At 49.3% G+C, this 15,628-nt stretch overlaps 1 protein-coding gene across 8 annotated transcripts in view; it reads left to right on the top strand.

Annotated features, from left to right (window-relative positions):
• Nucleotides 1-690: 690 nt before the first annotated feature.
• Nucleotides 691-15,628, top strand: part of PLEKHM1 (pleckstrin homology and RUN domain containing M1) — a 51,180-nt gene continuing 36,242 nt past the window's right edge. For 2 of the 8 annotated variants that reach the window (XM_082440305.1, XM_082440311.1), the window contains exons 1-5: nt 691-850; nt 3,558-3,719; nt 7,876-7,964; nt 10,615-10,862; nt 12,628-13,278. In XM_082440305.1, the coding sequence (XP_082296431.1) occupies nt 7,917-7,964; nt 10,615-10,862; nt 12,628-13,278 (947 nt within the window). In that variant the 5' untranslated portion in view covers nt 691-850; nt 3,558-3,719; nt 7,876-7,916. Of the gene's footprint in view, nt 851-2,787; nt 3,504-3,557; nt 3,720-7,875; nt 7,965-10,614; nt 10,863-12,627; nt 13,279-15,628 lie in introns of those variants that run through there. The other 6 variants (XM_082440312.1, XM_082440308.1, XM_082440309.1 and 3 more) reach the window with 6 other exon arrangements.

Here is a 15,628-nt window from a genome sequence, read left to right as displayed (position 1 = left end):
CCTGGCCCACGCTCAGACCCTACGCTCTCAGTTGATCAAAGCCTGCATGTGTTAAATGTCTGAAGTGTGGCGGGACACCCCTGCTACTTTTGACCTTTTGCTCTGATTCCATTTGAAAGAGAAACAGCACTTATACGATGTAAAGCAAACAACTACAAGGTTCTATGGGAATAACTGCTTGAGCATGTGCGGCGCGGGGATGATGGCGCGTTACAGGACAATGCCCAGAGGACCTCAAGACGCTCACTTGGTATAAGCTGTGCTCAAAACATCTACGTTTTTCCTGAGAGCAGGAGGGAAGCTCTAAGTTGGGCCTGGGCTCTGCCCACCGGGCTACGCTGATGCCCTGGGGGAGGCAAAAACGGGGTAGGCGTTGGTCCCATTTTACAAGTGGGCAACCTTCGCTGAAGGAGGCCATGCGTCGGCCCCAATTCTACGCAGATGGTGCTGCGGCCAGATAAGGTCAGGAACCCAGAAGCCAGGACCTCGTATGACGCAGACCCTGTGAGAGGCAGGCAGTGAGAACGCACTCCGCCCGGAGTCTGTGGCGTTGCCTCTCTGGGCCCAACAGGAATGCAGGGATCGCGAGTCTCCCAGATCACGTCTCTGCTCCCGGGCTGGGAACCCTGGGGCGTCCGAGAGCGCTGGCCCCGCCCCGCGGTTCCTCCGCGCCCCTCGATTGGCTCCGCGGGCTAGGGCGGGGTCGGACGCCCAGCCGACGTGATGGACGGCGTCAGGCGCCGCGGCAACCGCTTCCTGTTGTCAATCGTCCGGAGGCCGCAGCGTCCGGTCGGAGGCTTAGGGGTTGCAGCGGCCGGGAGTGCCCCCGATCCCCTCCCCACTCCGTTTGGTGAGTTAGGGGTCGGGGGCGAGGCGGGCAGCAGAGGGGCGGCGAGGCCGGGACGGGAACAGGCGAACAGGGAACAGCAGCCCTCTCCGTGATCCCAAACCGCTGGTTACCTTGAGACTGTCCTGCTTCAGAGTCCTCACCCTGCCCACCCCAAGCCCCGCGCCCCACTCCAACTAACCTTCGGCCCGCACCGCCGCTGCTGGCCTCTCCCCTCTATTTGCCACTCGTGACCTGATCCCAGCCCTTACCCCCACCCTCTCACCGCCGGTCTTGCGTAAATGCAGCCGCACCCTTGACCTCCCTGTAGCCCACTTCCAACCCCGACCTTGGCCACGTCCCTCCGCCTCCCTCTAACACATCTCGTCTTCACCTCTCAACCCCTTTGGCCGTGCTAGTGCTGCACGCAGGCCTCCTCGAGAGCCACCATTCTGGTTTGCCCTTTTCGGGATCAGCTTTCTTATCCGAATCTCCCACACCCCCCTGGTCAGCTCCCCAAGGTCTGCCCATCCTGAACACCCCACCTCTGTCCCACTCTCATTTAAGACCCACCACTAAAATAGATGCCCTGTTGAGCACACCCTTTTCTTTTTGATAACTCTGGTCTCAGCCCTATCCCAAGTCTTACATGTATCTTGTCCTCACAGACTCAACCCCTAACTTCCTAGCCCACCATATACTTCCTTTCCATCTCCAACCACCAGAGGACACCCCCATCCCTAAGTCTTTGCTAAACCGCCCCCAACTCTTGGTGCCCCAGTTACTACCACCCTCAGCCAATCTTATTAAAAATGAGATCTCCTGCCCTTTCACCTCTGCTGTCCCCACCTCAACTCTACACCCATTTTTCCCTTGACCCCGTCCCCATTCAATCTGAGAATTTAGTGCAGAGTCCCCTGCCAACCCCACCGGCTGCCCCTCAACAGCCAAATTTAGGTGCTTGCTGGGAGCCGGCAGTTAGAGACTGAGCTGGGTGCATGCAGGGCCTCAGGTGTAAATAAGTGTGGAGAAGTAGAGATCCGCCCTCGGGTCAGGGTCAGGGATTTTTTTTCCCGGGTGTCTTGTCCCCTGTACCTGCTCCCAGGGATTATGGGTCTAGCATTCATATTAAATGACTTGTGCTACTGCTGGAATGGTGGGTATCGCCCACGTACCTGGAAGGTGGGGAATGGCCATTCGCCTAGCTCACTCATAGCCTGGGCCAATGGAAGCCATCACTTCCTTTTGGCTGGTTTTCTGGCCCAGGAGAAACTCAGGGAGTACCACTGTGTGACTGTGGTCACAGAACCACGTCCATGTGTGTTGTCCTGGCACTTGTAAAGGACCCTCCTCACCCAGTGTTCCTCCTGGCTGGAGCTGACAGCAGACCTGTCCCAACGCTTAACACAGGGAACACAATGGACGCCAGAGATGATGTTACATGTTGTGAAGAGTGTAGGTGAGAGGGTTCCCAGGAGGCTAAGGCTTAGGCGAGTACAGAGGCTGTTGAATCACTTCCTCTTTTTGCAGGTGCTGAATCTTGTGAGTTTTGGCCATTTGGTTACCCATGAACATGGGTAGTTGAGATATCTGAGTAGCTGAGGCAGAGGGACATTCCTGAGGCACCCGGGCCCCAAGTTCAGCATTTATCATCTCCTGGGCTTTAGGGGCACACATTCTCTCCAAATTCTAGTGACCTGGCTTAAGAGGGTTGGCCATTTGGCAGTAATTTTAAACGGCCCCAAACAGGACCCGTTGTCTTTGCTTGCCGTTTATAGTCTTGTTCCTTTGAAAGTTGAAGCTCTCCCTTCAGTATCCCCCGCCCCCCCCCCCATTACGGTGCAATATATCAGAGTGGTCTCAGCCTACTGGCAGGGTGATTTAATGAAAGGAGTTCCATCGTGGCTGAGAATTGTATACCTCAGCTTTCCTCGGTCTGTGTAATGGAGATAACCTGCCCCTGAGCCTTATTTTTGTTTTATTCTTCTGTTCATTCAGCAGGTATTTTTTGAGCACCACTGCATGCTCTGTGTTGTTCTAGGCACTAGAAATGTAATGGTGAATGAGTTGAGCAAAGTTCCTGTTTTTAGTCATTCAGAGTTTGGTCCTTGCTGGAATCCTAAGGATGGGACAAAAATATGGGGGAGATGGGTGTTATTGAATGGAAGGAAGGAGGGGGGAAAGAAAGATACCCCATGTTCACTGATTCACATTTCTGGGCTCACTCACTAGCCTTTGGTTTGGGAATCACAGGCTAGACGTTTCTTGCCCTCCAGCTGGTATCCAATTGCTTCAAAGATGCAGTTCCCCTAGCACACTCTCTCCATCCCCCGTCCTCCAGGACACTTGTCCAGAAATCCAGCTTTTTTCAGGTGGGAGGAGGTGCAGTTTACTCAGCACTAACATGTCTGGAAGATCAGCTGCCTTTCTGAATCAGAAGATAACTTTGTCATTCTTTTCCAACTGAAAACCATGACTCATCAACTGGTACAGCAGCTGGATGGCTTAAACGTCAGGCTGTTTGTTCTGAACAGCCTGGTACAGGATTGGATTCAGGCTGTAGAGAGGAGGCTGTTGGGAATGGCTGAGAAGTCTCTAAGGAGAAGAGGTTGCTGTTTACCTATGGATGGAGTGTTTCAGAAGCGGGGAAGCCAAGCCATCCATTTCTTCTTTTAATGTAAGTCTCATATAAGCCATTCTTTTCTTTTCTTTCTTCCTTGGTCTCTGGAAGAAGTGAAATTGGACGTTTATAGAAGCCCAGGCAGTATAATAAAGACAAGCAACCAGAACAATTCCTTCCTGTGTGTTGGAACATTTAAGAAAGGACAGCTGTGAAACCTGTGTACCATGGAAAGGACCTGGCCTCAGCTGGTTGGGACTACAGACCTGCTGGGTAAGATTGTTTCTTGTTGATTTTAACCTTATTTGATAAAAATGGAGCTTTCTGAGTACTAAGTTAATTATTACTTAGTCTATAAGTAATCAGTTTGCCTGAAACTCTTGGAACCAGAGACCTGAGACAGTTCGATCTGGTGAAGTCTGACACAAGACTTAGAATGAGGAAACCAGACAGTTTTGTCCCTTACCTGGGGCTCTTTTCTACTGAGCCTTAGTCTTCTCTGTAAAACGGGGATAATCATCCTTCTCTCACAGGATTGTTTTTTGTTTTTTTTGTTTTTATTTATTTATTTATTTATTTATTTTTGGCTGCATTGGGTCTTCATTGCTGTGCGCGGGCTTTCTTTAGTTGCAGAGAGCAGGGGCTACTCTTTGTTGTGGTGCACGGGCTTCTCATTGTGGTGGCTTCTCTTGTTGCAGACCACAGGCTCTAGGCGCATGGGCTTCAGTAGTTGTGGCACGTGGGCTCAGTAGTTGTGGCTCTCGGGCTCTAGAATGCAGGCTAAGTAGTTGTGGCACATGGGCTTAGTTGCTCCGTGGCATGTGGGATATTCCCGGACCAAGGCTCGAACCCGTGTCCCCTGCATTGGCAGGCGGATTCTTAACCACTGTGCCACCAGGGAAGTCCCCAGGACTGTTTTAAGAATTAAATGAGATTAGAGAAGCTAGGAGAGCGATGTCAGGATGAATCAGTACTTAGGGGGAGAGGTAGACTTTTTGTGGTTAGAAGTTGCCTAAAAGGCAGACAGAAGTCACCTTTTCTGCTAAACTCCACCAGTAATGTTTGAAGAGCCCTTTGGTAATGTTGCCCACGTTCTGTCCTTAACTCTTTTTAGCCTAGGTCTCCTTGCAGCCACGCCTCTCTTTGCTTTGGTTTTTGGTGTCAATGAAGACTGTTCTGAGGACAGGAAGTGAAACCAGTCCCATAGGAAGGTGGACTGGGGGTCTGGAGAACGACGGAGTGCTGACCCAGCAGTCAGGAGACCCAAAGCCCCCTTATGGTTCCATCAGCAAGTTCTCGTGTCTCCTGCCCCCTGAGGCATGATGGAGCAGACCCACATAGGTGGGGTGCTTTGGCTTCTTGCAAAGAAAGGTGTGCCCTGAATTGTGGCCCGAACCCCAAAGCCTCAGTCCTATTTTGTGAGTTGTCAAGTGGCCATTCTCCTTCTGGACTCCTCTGCACTGTCGTCAGTCATTTTGTGGCTTTTCTGACTCTTGGTTTTAGGGGGCGATTACGTGTCTCGCCCTGCTCTGACCTCTCAGCATCAGTTTGCTTTGGGTTTTTTTTTTTTTTTTTTTAAACAATGGTTTCATGAGCAGTGATGGGGGGGCCTCTTGTGTTTTGTTTTGTTTTGTTTTTTCAATTTATTTATTTTTATTTATTTATGGCTGTGTTGGGTCTTCATTTCTGTGCGAGGGCTTTCTCCAGTTGTGGCAAGCGGGGGCCACTCTTCATCGCGGTGCGCGGGCCTCTCACTATCGCGGCCTCTCTTGTTGCGGAGTACAGGCTCCAGACGCGCAGGCTCAGTAATTGTGGCTCACGGGCCCAGTTGCTCCGCGGCATGTGGGATCTTCCCAGACCAGGGCTCGAACCTGTGTCCCCTGCACTGGCAGGCAGATTCTCAACCACTGCGCCACCAGGGAAGCCCTGCTTTGGGTTTTTAGCAGACCCTTACTGGGCTGGAGCACCCACTTCCTAACAGGCCTCCCTCCCTCCCATGAATATTATTTTCAGTTAATTAGTTAATGAGGCCTTAATGGAGCCAGGCTGTTATTCAGATTGTTGAGGCCTAAGCCCTTCCTGGCCTGGCCTGTGGCTGGCTGAGGGAAGGGCAGTTTTGCAGCTTGAGGCTCTGTCTAGAAGGGCAGGCCGGAGGGGAGGCCTTTGGCTGCTGGAATTGCTGAAGGGGATTGGAACCCAGGGTCTTGGAGCCAGAGAACCTGGATCTGGCCTCCTGGGCTGCAAAAGGTGGCCTGGAAGGAACATTGTCCAGAGGGACTGTCTGCAGCACATGTCCCCTTATCTGGGGCGCTGGTGGCTGGAGTGTGGAGGAGGGCCCTGAAGAATCCCTGGTAGGTGGGAGGGGGATGAGGTGAGGGTGAGGTAAGTCAGACAAGGCCTGAGGCCGGGGGCCCGTGTTCTGGGGTCTCTCACACCCTGACCAGAGTTGGCTCTGCGGGGGCCGCCCTCCACACACCTTACTTGGAGAGGTTGGCTCTGGGTCCTGTTTACCCACTGCCCACTCCAGAGGCCAGGGATTGAATCAGAGCAGCTCCTACCATTTAGGGCCACTCTGCTTCTCTCATCTCCAAGCGTCACGCTCATGTCCTCCTGTAAACCTTTCCTGCCAGACTGACCTCAGTGTTCCACTGTGGCCCCTCACCTGGGCCCCTGGCTGAAGAGCCCTCCTCCCAGGCCTCCCTTGCCCCCTTGCCCGTCGCCCCCTTAGCCCTAGCCCACACCCGCCTCTTCCAGAGGGAGGTGGTCACGCTCCTTCTGGAGTCAGGGGGTTTCTCTTGCGCTCGGGTTGCTGTTGTCCTGGCGGCGGCTGGTAGAGTTGGCCACTTACCAGCCCTGGGATCTTGGGAATTTCCTTGACCTGGGTCAGCTTCTACTTCTTATCTGTCAGACTGAGATGATAAGACACTCCTAGGATGGTTATCAGGAATGAATGGGATAATACATGTAAAGGGCACAAAACCCATTTAACAGGTCTTGGTTTTACTAACTTCTTTGGGCCATGGGGTCTTGAGAGCAGAGAGAGCAGTGACCTGATTTTCTCTCTCTTTATTATTTTTTTGTTGTTGGTGGTGTCCCCTCATGCTTAGCTGTGTGGCCACTAGAGATTTGTTTAGATGTGAGTGTGCCTGTCCAGTCCTGCTCTGTGCAAGTTCCCAGGGTGGGCCAGGCCAGGCAGCAGCCCCTTCAGGCTCAGGCTGCAGTCCTCACCCGCACCCCACCCTTAGCCTCAGCCACCCCAGGAGAGAGCCAGCTGCCCCGAGAGACCGAGAGATTTCTCTGTGTACTGACTTCAGCTGCTGGCACACGCTGAATTAGGTAGTGGCATTCTTTGCCTGTAGATTTGGGCAGCCGCATCCACTGGGAGATACCATTTATCCTCGGTAAATATCAGGCCCTGTGCTCAGCGTTTTCCATACTCATAGTCTCCACTTAAGAGGTCTGATACATGCCCCAGTGTGCCTAGCTGGTTAGTGGCAAATTGAGATCAGAACCCGTGTTGTTCCCCTTTAGATATGTCCCTGTGCTGCTCAAGCTAGACCTCTGCAGCCCAAAGGAGAAGCAGCTGTGTGGCGAGAGAGCCCTTCCTTTTGAAGGCGTTTCAGTTGTACTTTTCCCCACTGAGCTGGCCGACCCTGGGCCGGGATGGGAGTTGGGACAGTTGCAGGGCCCAGGCCCTGAATGTGAATTGTGAGCCCCTGCTTCCCCGCCCCTGTGGGTTCTTGGCACCTTCAGCTGCAGCATCCCCCCTTGCAGCCTCAGCTCTGTATCTAAATTAGCCTTTTTTTCTTTTTTTAATAAATTTATTTATTTATTTTTGTCTGTGTTTGGTCTTCATTGCTGCACGCGGGCTTTCTCTATTTGCGGCGAGCAGGGGCTACTCTTCGTTGCGGTGCACGGGCTTCTCATTGCAGTGGCTTCTCTTGTTGCGGAGCACGGGCTCTAGGCGCACGGGCTTCAGTAGTTGTGGCATGCGGGCTCAGTAGTTGTGGCTTACGGGCTCTAGAGCACAGGCTCAGTAGTTGTGGTGCATGGGCTTAGTTGCTCCACGGCATGTGGGATCTTCCCAGACCAGGGCTCGAACCCCTGTCCCCTGCATTGGCAGGCGGATTCTTAACCACTGTGCCACCAGGGAAGTCCCTAAATTAGCCTTTTATTCCCTGCTTTTTTGTGCCAGCATTTGGAGTGGAGTCAAGAGCCCTTTCTACCCACCCTTTGGGACAGACCTGCCCATGGCACACCCCACGAGATATTTTTTCCTTCCTTGTTTCCATCCTTAAAATCCACTCTCAGTTTTTACTTTTGTATTGAAAGTCCTTGCAGTTGCAGGTTGAGTAAGATGGGGGTGGGGCATGGGGAGGAGATCGTCTGGGCGCAGTGATTGTTCATCCGGCCGTGTCTGTCCCTGCAGGTGTCATGTGATTCTTCTGGGGAGCTGCTGCTTGAGTGGAAATGCTCTCAGCGGTGGAGAATGGACTGGACCCCCGGGCTGCCATCCCGGTAGGCAACAAGGGAGAATCAAGGGTGAGGGAAGGGGTGCCTGGGACAGTCATTTCATTGTTTTTTCTCACTTTGAAATGCATTTGCACTGTTCAGAAAGAGAGGCCTGGAGTTGAGAAAAAGTTATAGCAGAAGCAGGCTCCGAGGAGATCCTGCCCTTTCTAGATCATCTTATTGGTGATAAAATGGAGATTTACAAAAAACAATGGAGATTGCATGTAGGTTACCTAAGGACCAAGGATTTCTCCAAAGAAGATATACAAATGACCAATAAGTACATAAAAAGACGCTCAACATCATTAGACATTAGACAAAGGCAAATCAAAACCATAATGAGGAAAACAGAAGTAGAGTCACCACGGACGTAGAAAACAAATTCATGGTTACCGGGAACAAGATGTGGGAGGGATAAATTGGGAGATTGGGACTGACGTATACACGCTACTATATATAAAATAGATAACCAATAAGAACCTGCTGTATAGCACAGGGAACTCTACTCAGTACTCTGTAATGGCCTATATAGGAAAAGAATCTAAAAAAAAAAAAATGGTGGATATATGTCTATGTATAACTGATTCACTTTGCTGTACACCTGAAACTAACACAACATTGTACGTCAACTATACTCCAATACAAATGTTTTTTAAAAAGTAAAATAAAATAGTAAGAAAAAAAAGTCATAATGAGGGACTTACTCAGTGGTCCAGTGGTTAAGACTCCGTGCTTCCACTGCGGGGAGGTATGGGTTCAGTCCCTGGTTGGGGAACTAAGATCCCACATGCCGTGTGGCGTGGCCAGAAAAAAAAAAAAGACATAATGAGATACTTCTTCATATCCACTAGGATGACTGTAATCAAAATGGCAGACAATAATAAGTATTGGTGGGGTTGTGGAGAAGTTGGAACTCTCATACCTTCCTGGTGGGAGTGTAAAATGGTATAGCCATTGTGGAAAACAGTTTGATAGTTCCTCAAAAAGTGAAACATAGAGTTGCATGTGACTCAGCAATTCCACTCCTAGGTATACACCCAAGAGAATTGAAAACATATTTTTACACAAAAAACTATGAACATGAATGTTCATAGCAGCGTTGTAGCCAAAAAGTGGAAACAACCCAAATATCTATTAATCGATGAATGGATAAATAAAATGTGATATATCCATGCAATGGAATATTATTTGGCAATAAAAAGGAATGAAGGATTGATATGTGCTACAACACAGACAAACTTGAAACCGCACTAAGTGAAGTCAGACACAAAAGGCTGCGTATCATATGATTCCATTTATAAGAAATGTCCAGAATAGGCAAATCCATAGAGACAGAAAGTAGATCAGTGGTTGCCAAGGGTTGGGGGAGAGGGGAATAGTGAGTGACTGCTAATAGGTACAGGGTTTCTTTTGGGGGTCATAAAAATGTTCTAAAATTAGATAGCGGAAATGGTTGCACAATTCTGTGAATGTACTAAAAACCACTGAGCTGTGTATTTTAATGAGTGAATTTTATGATATGTAAGTTATGTCTCATTAAAGCTGTTCTAAAAAAGAACATTTAACTTTTCACAGAACATTAACATTAATTGTGTTGGCTAAAATAAAAATGAAACAGTGAAATATTTGTCTATAATCCTATCACCTAATAATTCAAACCAGTTTTTCTGCAATCCCTTCCAGTCCTTTTCCAAACCCTTAGGTAATTTTGACATATGTACTTATATTATGATAGAACGATCTTAACTCTGTATTTTCAAAGGACTTTATGTATATTTTATAATTTATTCATTTAACAAACATTTACTGAGTACATGTGCCAGGAACCAGGCCCATTGTTGAGGGCACAAGGATGAATAAAAAACTAGTCCTACCTTCAAAGAGTAATACCCCCAGCTGTAAATCACCAAGTATTATTTCCATTTAACAGATGAGAAAGTTGAGGGTCAGAGAGGTTAAGTGAAATATTTGAGGTGACCCAACTGGTGACTGACAGAGCTGAGACTAAACCCAGGCTCTGACTGCCAGGTCTAGGATCTTTCTTCATGTAAACCGTGCTCCTGTTTCTGGGTGTTTTTATTGTTCTAAAGCAGCACTTTTTGCCTCTTAACTTGTTGACTCTCAGTGGAATGTTGGTCATGTGATTAAGGTGGAAAGCCTCACCCCTGCCCTAGATGGATTACCCAAGCTCCCATAGCTGTAACTCTGATGGAGCCAGTATTTAAACACAAGGTTTATATGGCTATCAGCTTACTGAAGTTTGGTTTAAAAAACAAACAGGGATTTCCCTGGCCGTCCAGTGGTTAGGACCCAGCGCTGTCACTGCCGTGGGCCGGGTTCAGTCCCTGGTCGGGGAACTAAGATCCCGCAAGCTTCTCCGTGCGGCCAATAAATAAGTAAATAAAAAATAGAAAACAAAGAACTTTTAAAAACACACGTATCTTTGCAAAAACTAACAACACATCTTGGGGCGATTTTCCTTTTCTTCTCTCTGCTTTCTCTTTATTTTCTACCGTTAGCCTGTACTCGTTTTGCTACACAGATATGTAGATTTGTGCATGCATGTGGACCCATGTGTTTGGCCACAGGAAGAGTCACATTGCAGGGGTCGCCATAGGAGCCTCTAAAGGCCTGTGTTATGTCTGGCGCCACCCAGGTCATCAAGAAGAAGCTAGTGGGCTCCGTGAAGGCACTGCAGAAGCAGTACGTGTCCTTGGACACAGCGGTCACAAGCGAAGACGGAGATGCCAACAGCATGTGCAGCGCCCTGGAAGCCGTCTTCATCCACGGCCTGCACACCAAGCACATCCGAGCCGAGGCCGGAGGGAAAAGGAAGAAAAGTGCCCACCAGAAGCCTCTGCCTCAGCCCGTCTTCTGGCCCCTCCTGAAAGCTGTCACCCACAAGTGAGAGCTGCTGGGGGTGGCGGGGTGGGGGTTGGAGGCGGTTCACGTCGGGGAGGAGCTTCAGAGTGTGGGACGCTGGGCTCTTCCCTCCAGCCGTGCGGGAAAGACACAGAGAGCCCTGTGTCCCGGAGAGGAGATGGTGGACCAAGCGGGGTTGTGGGGGGGATGTTAGACCAGGGCTCAGTGAGCCCCTCAGACCATGGCCTGGGGCAGCGTCGAGCCCCTGGGCTGGTCGCCCTGAGCACGAGCAGGAGCCTTCTTTTTACCACTCTCTGGCAAATTCGGTAGTTACAACAGAGGTTGTGCAGCCTGCAAAGCCTGAAATCTTTACTGTCTGGCCCTTTCCAGAAGTTTGCTGACCCTGCCTTAGGATGTTTGCACATCTGTGTGCTACGTATCATACTTGTAACAAGGTAGGGTTTGTTTCTTTTTTTTTTAAGAAGAGTGGCATCCAGCTAGAGCCTCTGAATGTGTGCTCTGAGACACTTGTCTTGCTGGCCCTGCCCTGAACCGCCTGGGCTTTGGAGCAAGCAGCTGACACTGTGCCTCTCAGGGCTATTAAATGCCACCTCCTGCCCGAAGGTGCCTTTGTCAGTCTCTAATCTTCCTTCCCGTGCTACTGCCGCTGCCCTATCTCAGGCTCTTACCTCACTCCTGGGTGGCAGTGCCTTTCTAATTGTCCCCCTTATCTCATTCTGTCTTTCCTTTGGTCAGTCAGCCCACATTTACTGAGCTTAAGCTGACCGGAGCTCCATCACTGGGTTCTGCAGAGTACGGTCCGCACTCCCGTGGAGGAGACGTGCGCAGGGGATGGCGGTAGTCAGAGGAGGGGCATTTACATCAGACCGAGGCATTCAGGAGCTGAGTTTGGTACACGTGGGGTTGGGTTGGGTAGGAGCACCCCACCCTGAAGTCTGCGTAGCTGCGAGCACGTCACTTTCCTGAGCAAAAACCTGTAGCCCACAGGCTCCCAAACGCCAGCCAGCCTGGGGTCTGCTTCACTTGGCTGGGGCCCCGGAACCTGTATCCTAACCTAGTTCTCCAGGTGATTCCGATGCACCGCCAGGTGTGGGGAGCATCGCCTCGCTTTGCCTCCCCCGTTTGATACTCAGGGCCCTGCATTACCTGGCTTTGCAACCAGGTAAGAGAAGGAAGGAAGGATCACCCGCTCTTCGTCCCTGTGCTGTAACTGGAGCGCTCCCCACTCGTGTTACAGTCTGTTGCTTTCCTACCCTTTATGTTTTTTTCTCCGTCAGTCCCTTGTGCCTCAAAGGTTCTCCATCCATCTTTGCCTCTTGTAGTCCCTCAAGGCCCAGCTCAGATACTGCCCTTTTCTGTGGCGTTTTTCTTACTCCAACCCAGAGGTGATTACCCAGCCCTCGCCCCAGCTCTGCTAACAGCAGGGCTCACCTCAATATGCCCTTGAAAGGCGGTTTCCTGGACCGAGGGTAGGGACCATGACTTTACCCTGTGTCTTCACAGCTCCAAGGACCTCAACCTAAAATTTAGGGGCTTAGCAGACATGTCCTGGATGAGCAGATGATGTCAGGGGCCGGACGGGTAGTTGTCATGAAAATGGCAACAATCCTTCATGACACTAAACGTAAAAAAGTTGGGGGGCTAGAGCTGAACCTTTCTAAATTCCCCTTTGAACGCTGTTATCCAGGAGTTTTTCATGCCTATGTATATTTGCGGTTGTTGTTACTGGCTCTTGCTAACCAGTGGATAAAATGACATGTCCGTGATTTGGAGTTGTTTCTTGAAGCACATGCGTTCTCCGCCTTCCCAGACACATCATCTCGGAATTGGAGCACCTGATCTTCGTGAGCACGGACGTGGGCCGCTGCCGGGCCTGGCTGCGGCTGGCCCTCAATGACGGCCTGATGGAGTGCTACCTGAAGCTGCTGCTGCAGGAGCAGGCCCGCCTGTGCGAGTACTACCAGCCCACGGCCCTGCTCCGGGACGCTGAGGAGGGCGAGTTCCTCCTGAGCTTCCTGCAGGGCCTGACGTCCCTGTCCTTCGAGCTCTCCTACAAGTCTGCCATCCTAAACGAGTGGACGCTCACCCCGCTGGCCCTCTCCGGGCTCTGCCCGCTCTCGGAGCTCGACCCCCTCACTACCTCTGGAGCGGAACTACAGCGGAAGGAGTCTCTGGATTCCATCTCCCATTCCTCAGGCTCGGAGGACATCGAGGTCCAGCACTCGGGCCATAAGATCCGACGAAACAGGGGGCTCACGGCCTCCTCCCTCAGTCTGGACACGGCTAGTTCGTCCCAGCTCTCTTGCAGCCTCAACTCTGACAGCTGCCTGCTCCAAGAGAATGGCTCCAAGAGTCCAGACCGTTCCGAGGAGCCCATGTCCTGCGACTCAGACCTGGGGACGGCAAATGCTGACGATTCAGACCTGTCTCTGCAAGAGTGAGTGCCCCTCCCCCACCCCTTCCCTCTCTTTCTCCTTCCTTCCTTCTCTTTCTCCTTCCTTCCTTCTCTTCCTCTTGCCCTCCCTCCCTTCCTGGGGCGTGTGATTGCCTGTCACTGAGCACGGAACTCTGTTAGGGCGTAAAGACAGACGAAGGGGGCAGGGACTGGAATTGCTGGGAGCTGTACCTTCAGGCAGACTGGGGCCAGTGGGGAGAATGCATTTAGATGGGGCTCAGAGTTGGTTCCAGCCCCAGCTCTGTCCTGGTGACCTGTGACAAGTTATTTAATCTCTCTGAGATTTAGTGTGAAATATTATTGTCGTCTTCATCTAGAGAGAAGGAAACTTATAGTTCAGAGCTCTATGTACAACTTCCAGAAAAGTGCAATGAAGCACAGTGCATAAGGGTGATCTTCTCGGACCTCACAGAAGACCTTCTGGGGGACACAAAACCTTAGTGATGCCAGGATGGGGGTGGCAGACAAATGGGGACGAGCAAGTGTGTGGAGGAGGAGGACATGGAGTGACGAACTTGACTGGAGAAGGGAGCCTGGCCACAGCCTTCCTTCCTTCAGGCTTTTTAACATTAATTTTTGAATAGATAATATATTTTTATAGTTTAAAAAAATCTAAAATATATACAGTGAAAAGTCTTTCCCACTGTATTTATGTAACCATAATTATTAATTTCTTGCATATTTTTCCAGTTTCTAAATGCATCTATAACAAATATGAATGTACAAATTTTAAAATTTTCTTTCTTCTTTCTTTATTTTTTAAACTGAAGTATAGTTGATTTACAATGTTGTGTTAGTTTCAGGTGTACAGCACAGTAATTCAGTTATTTATACACATATATAAATATGTTATATATATATAATATATATAAATAAATATATATATAACATATTGTTATATATATAAAAAATATGTTGTTTTTCAGATTCTTTTCCCTTATAGGTTATTATCTTTCTTATTTCTTATTCCTTTCTTTCCACGAAAGCTAGTATAAATTATAAATACATTATTCTATACCTTGTTTGGGAGATCTTTTCATATCAGAGCTTCTTTTTTTTTTTTTTTTCCTATTACAGATTTTTCCATTGTATGAATGTACCTTAGTTTATTGAATCAGCCCTGAGTTTAATGGACATTGGAGTTCAGTGTTTCTATAAATAACCTGTGTATGTGGTCCTTTAGGCCTACGCAAGCTATCTCTGTTCAGTAAATTCCCAGAAGCAAAATTGCTGAGCCAAGGAATAAATTAATTTGTAATTTTCACAGATATTGCCTATTTGCACTCTATCAGAGTTGTGCTTGTGTCCTCTCAGCCTTGTCAACAGAAGGTATTATCAAACTTTTGGAAGTTTGCTCGTCTCATAGGTAAAAAATGGTAGCCGTCTCTGAAGCATTTCCTCTAGTAGGACCTGTGTTACATCAGCTGTGTTTAGGACCTTTCCACTCCTGCTGTTCCCCACGCTTCCCCCCACCTTGGTTCAGGTCTTTACAGGGCTCCCACCCGGTGTGGGAATCACACCAGGATTGGGTGTCATGGACTGGCCCTGGAGCAGATCTAGTTTCAAGCCCCGTTCCACCACCTACAAGCCCAGTAATGTCTCGTACATGGCTAACTCTTTTTGAGGTTCTGTTTCTTCATCTTTTTCTTTCTTTTTTTTTAAATTTTTATTGGAGTAGAGTTGATTTACAATGTTGTTTCAGTTTCTGCTGTACAGCAAAGTGATTCAGTTATACATATACTTATATCCACTCATTTTTAGATTCTTTTCCCATATAGGTCATTACAGAATATTGAGTAGAGTTCCCTGTGCTATACAGTAGGTCCTTACTAGTTACCTATTTTACTGTTTCTTCATCTTTAAAATGGAAATTCCCTCATAGGGCTGTTTGAGAATCAAGTGAGATGCCCATGAGTGAGATGCACACATAAGAATGTCTGGTAGGTCCCAGAAATGGCCTCCGAACATCGAGCACATCAGATAGAATTTTCACATGTCAAACGGAAGGATTAGATATAATGTGCTGGGAAGGAGCAGCCCCCGCCCCAGAGATGGCTGGGCCCGTGGCGTGACTGAGGCTCAGTCACCTGTCTTAGCCCTTGGTTGTCTCTCCCTCCTCCCGCAGACCAGCCAGCCTTCTCTTTGTCATGTGCCTTGCCTTTATCTTTCATGAGTCTTGTGATTGGAAAATTCCAGCTTAAGGTCACTGAATCAGTGGCCATCCACCCTGCATGGGAAGTGTTGTCCTGTGTATTCCAGGGGAACTCAAGGGAAGAGGGTCAGGATGTACAGACCAACATTGGACAGTGATGTGAGGAAGTGGCAGGCACCA

This window comes from Balaenoptera physalus, assembly GCF_965194825.1.
Source record: "Balaenoptera physalus genome assembly, chromosome: 20".
NCBI lineage: Eukaryota > Metazoa > Chordata > Mammalia > Artiodactyla > Balaenopteridae > Balaenoptera > Balaenoptera physalus.
Note: the sequence above shows the minus strand (reverse complement) of the source record. Positions and strands in the feature narration are given on the sequence as shown.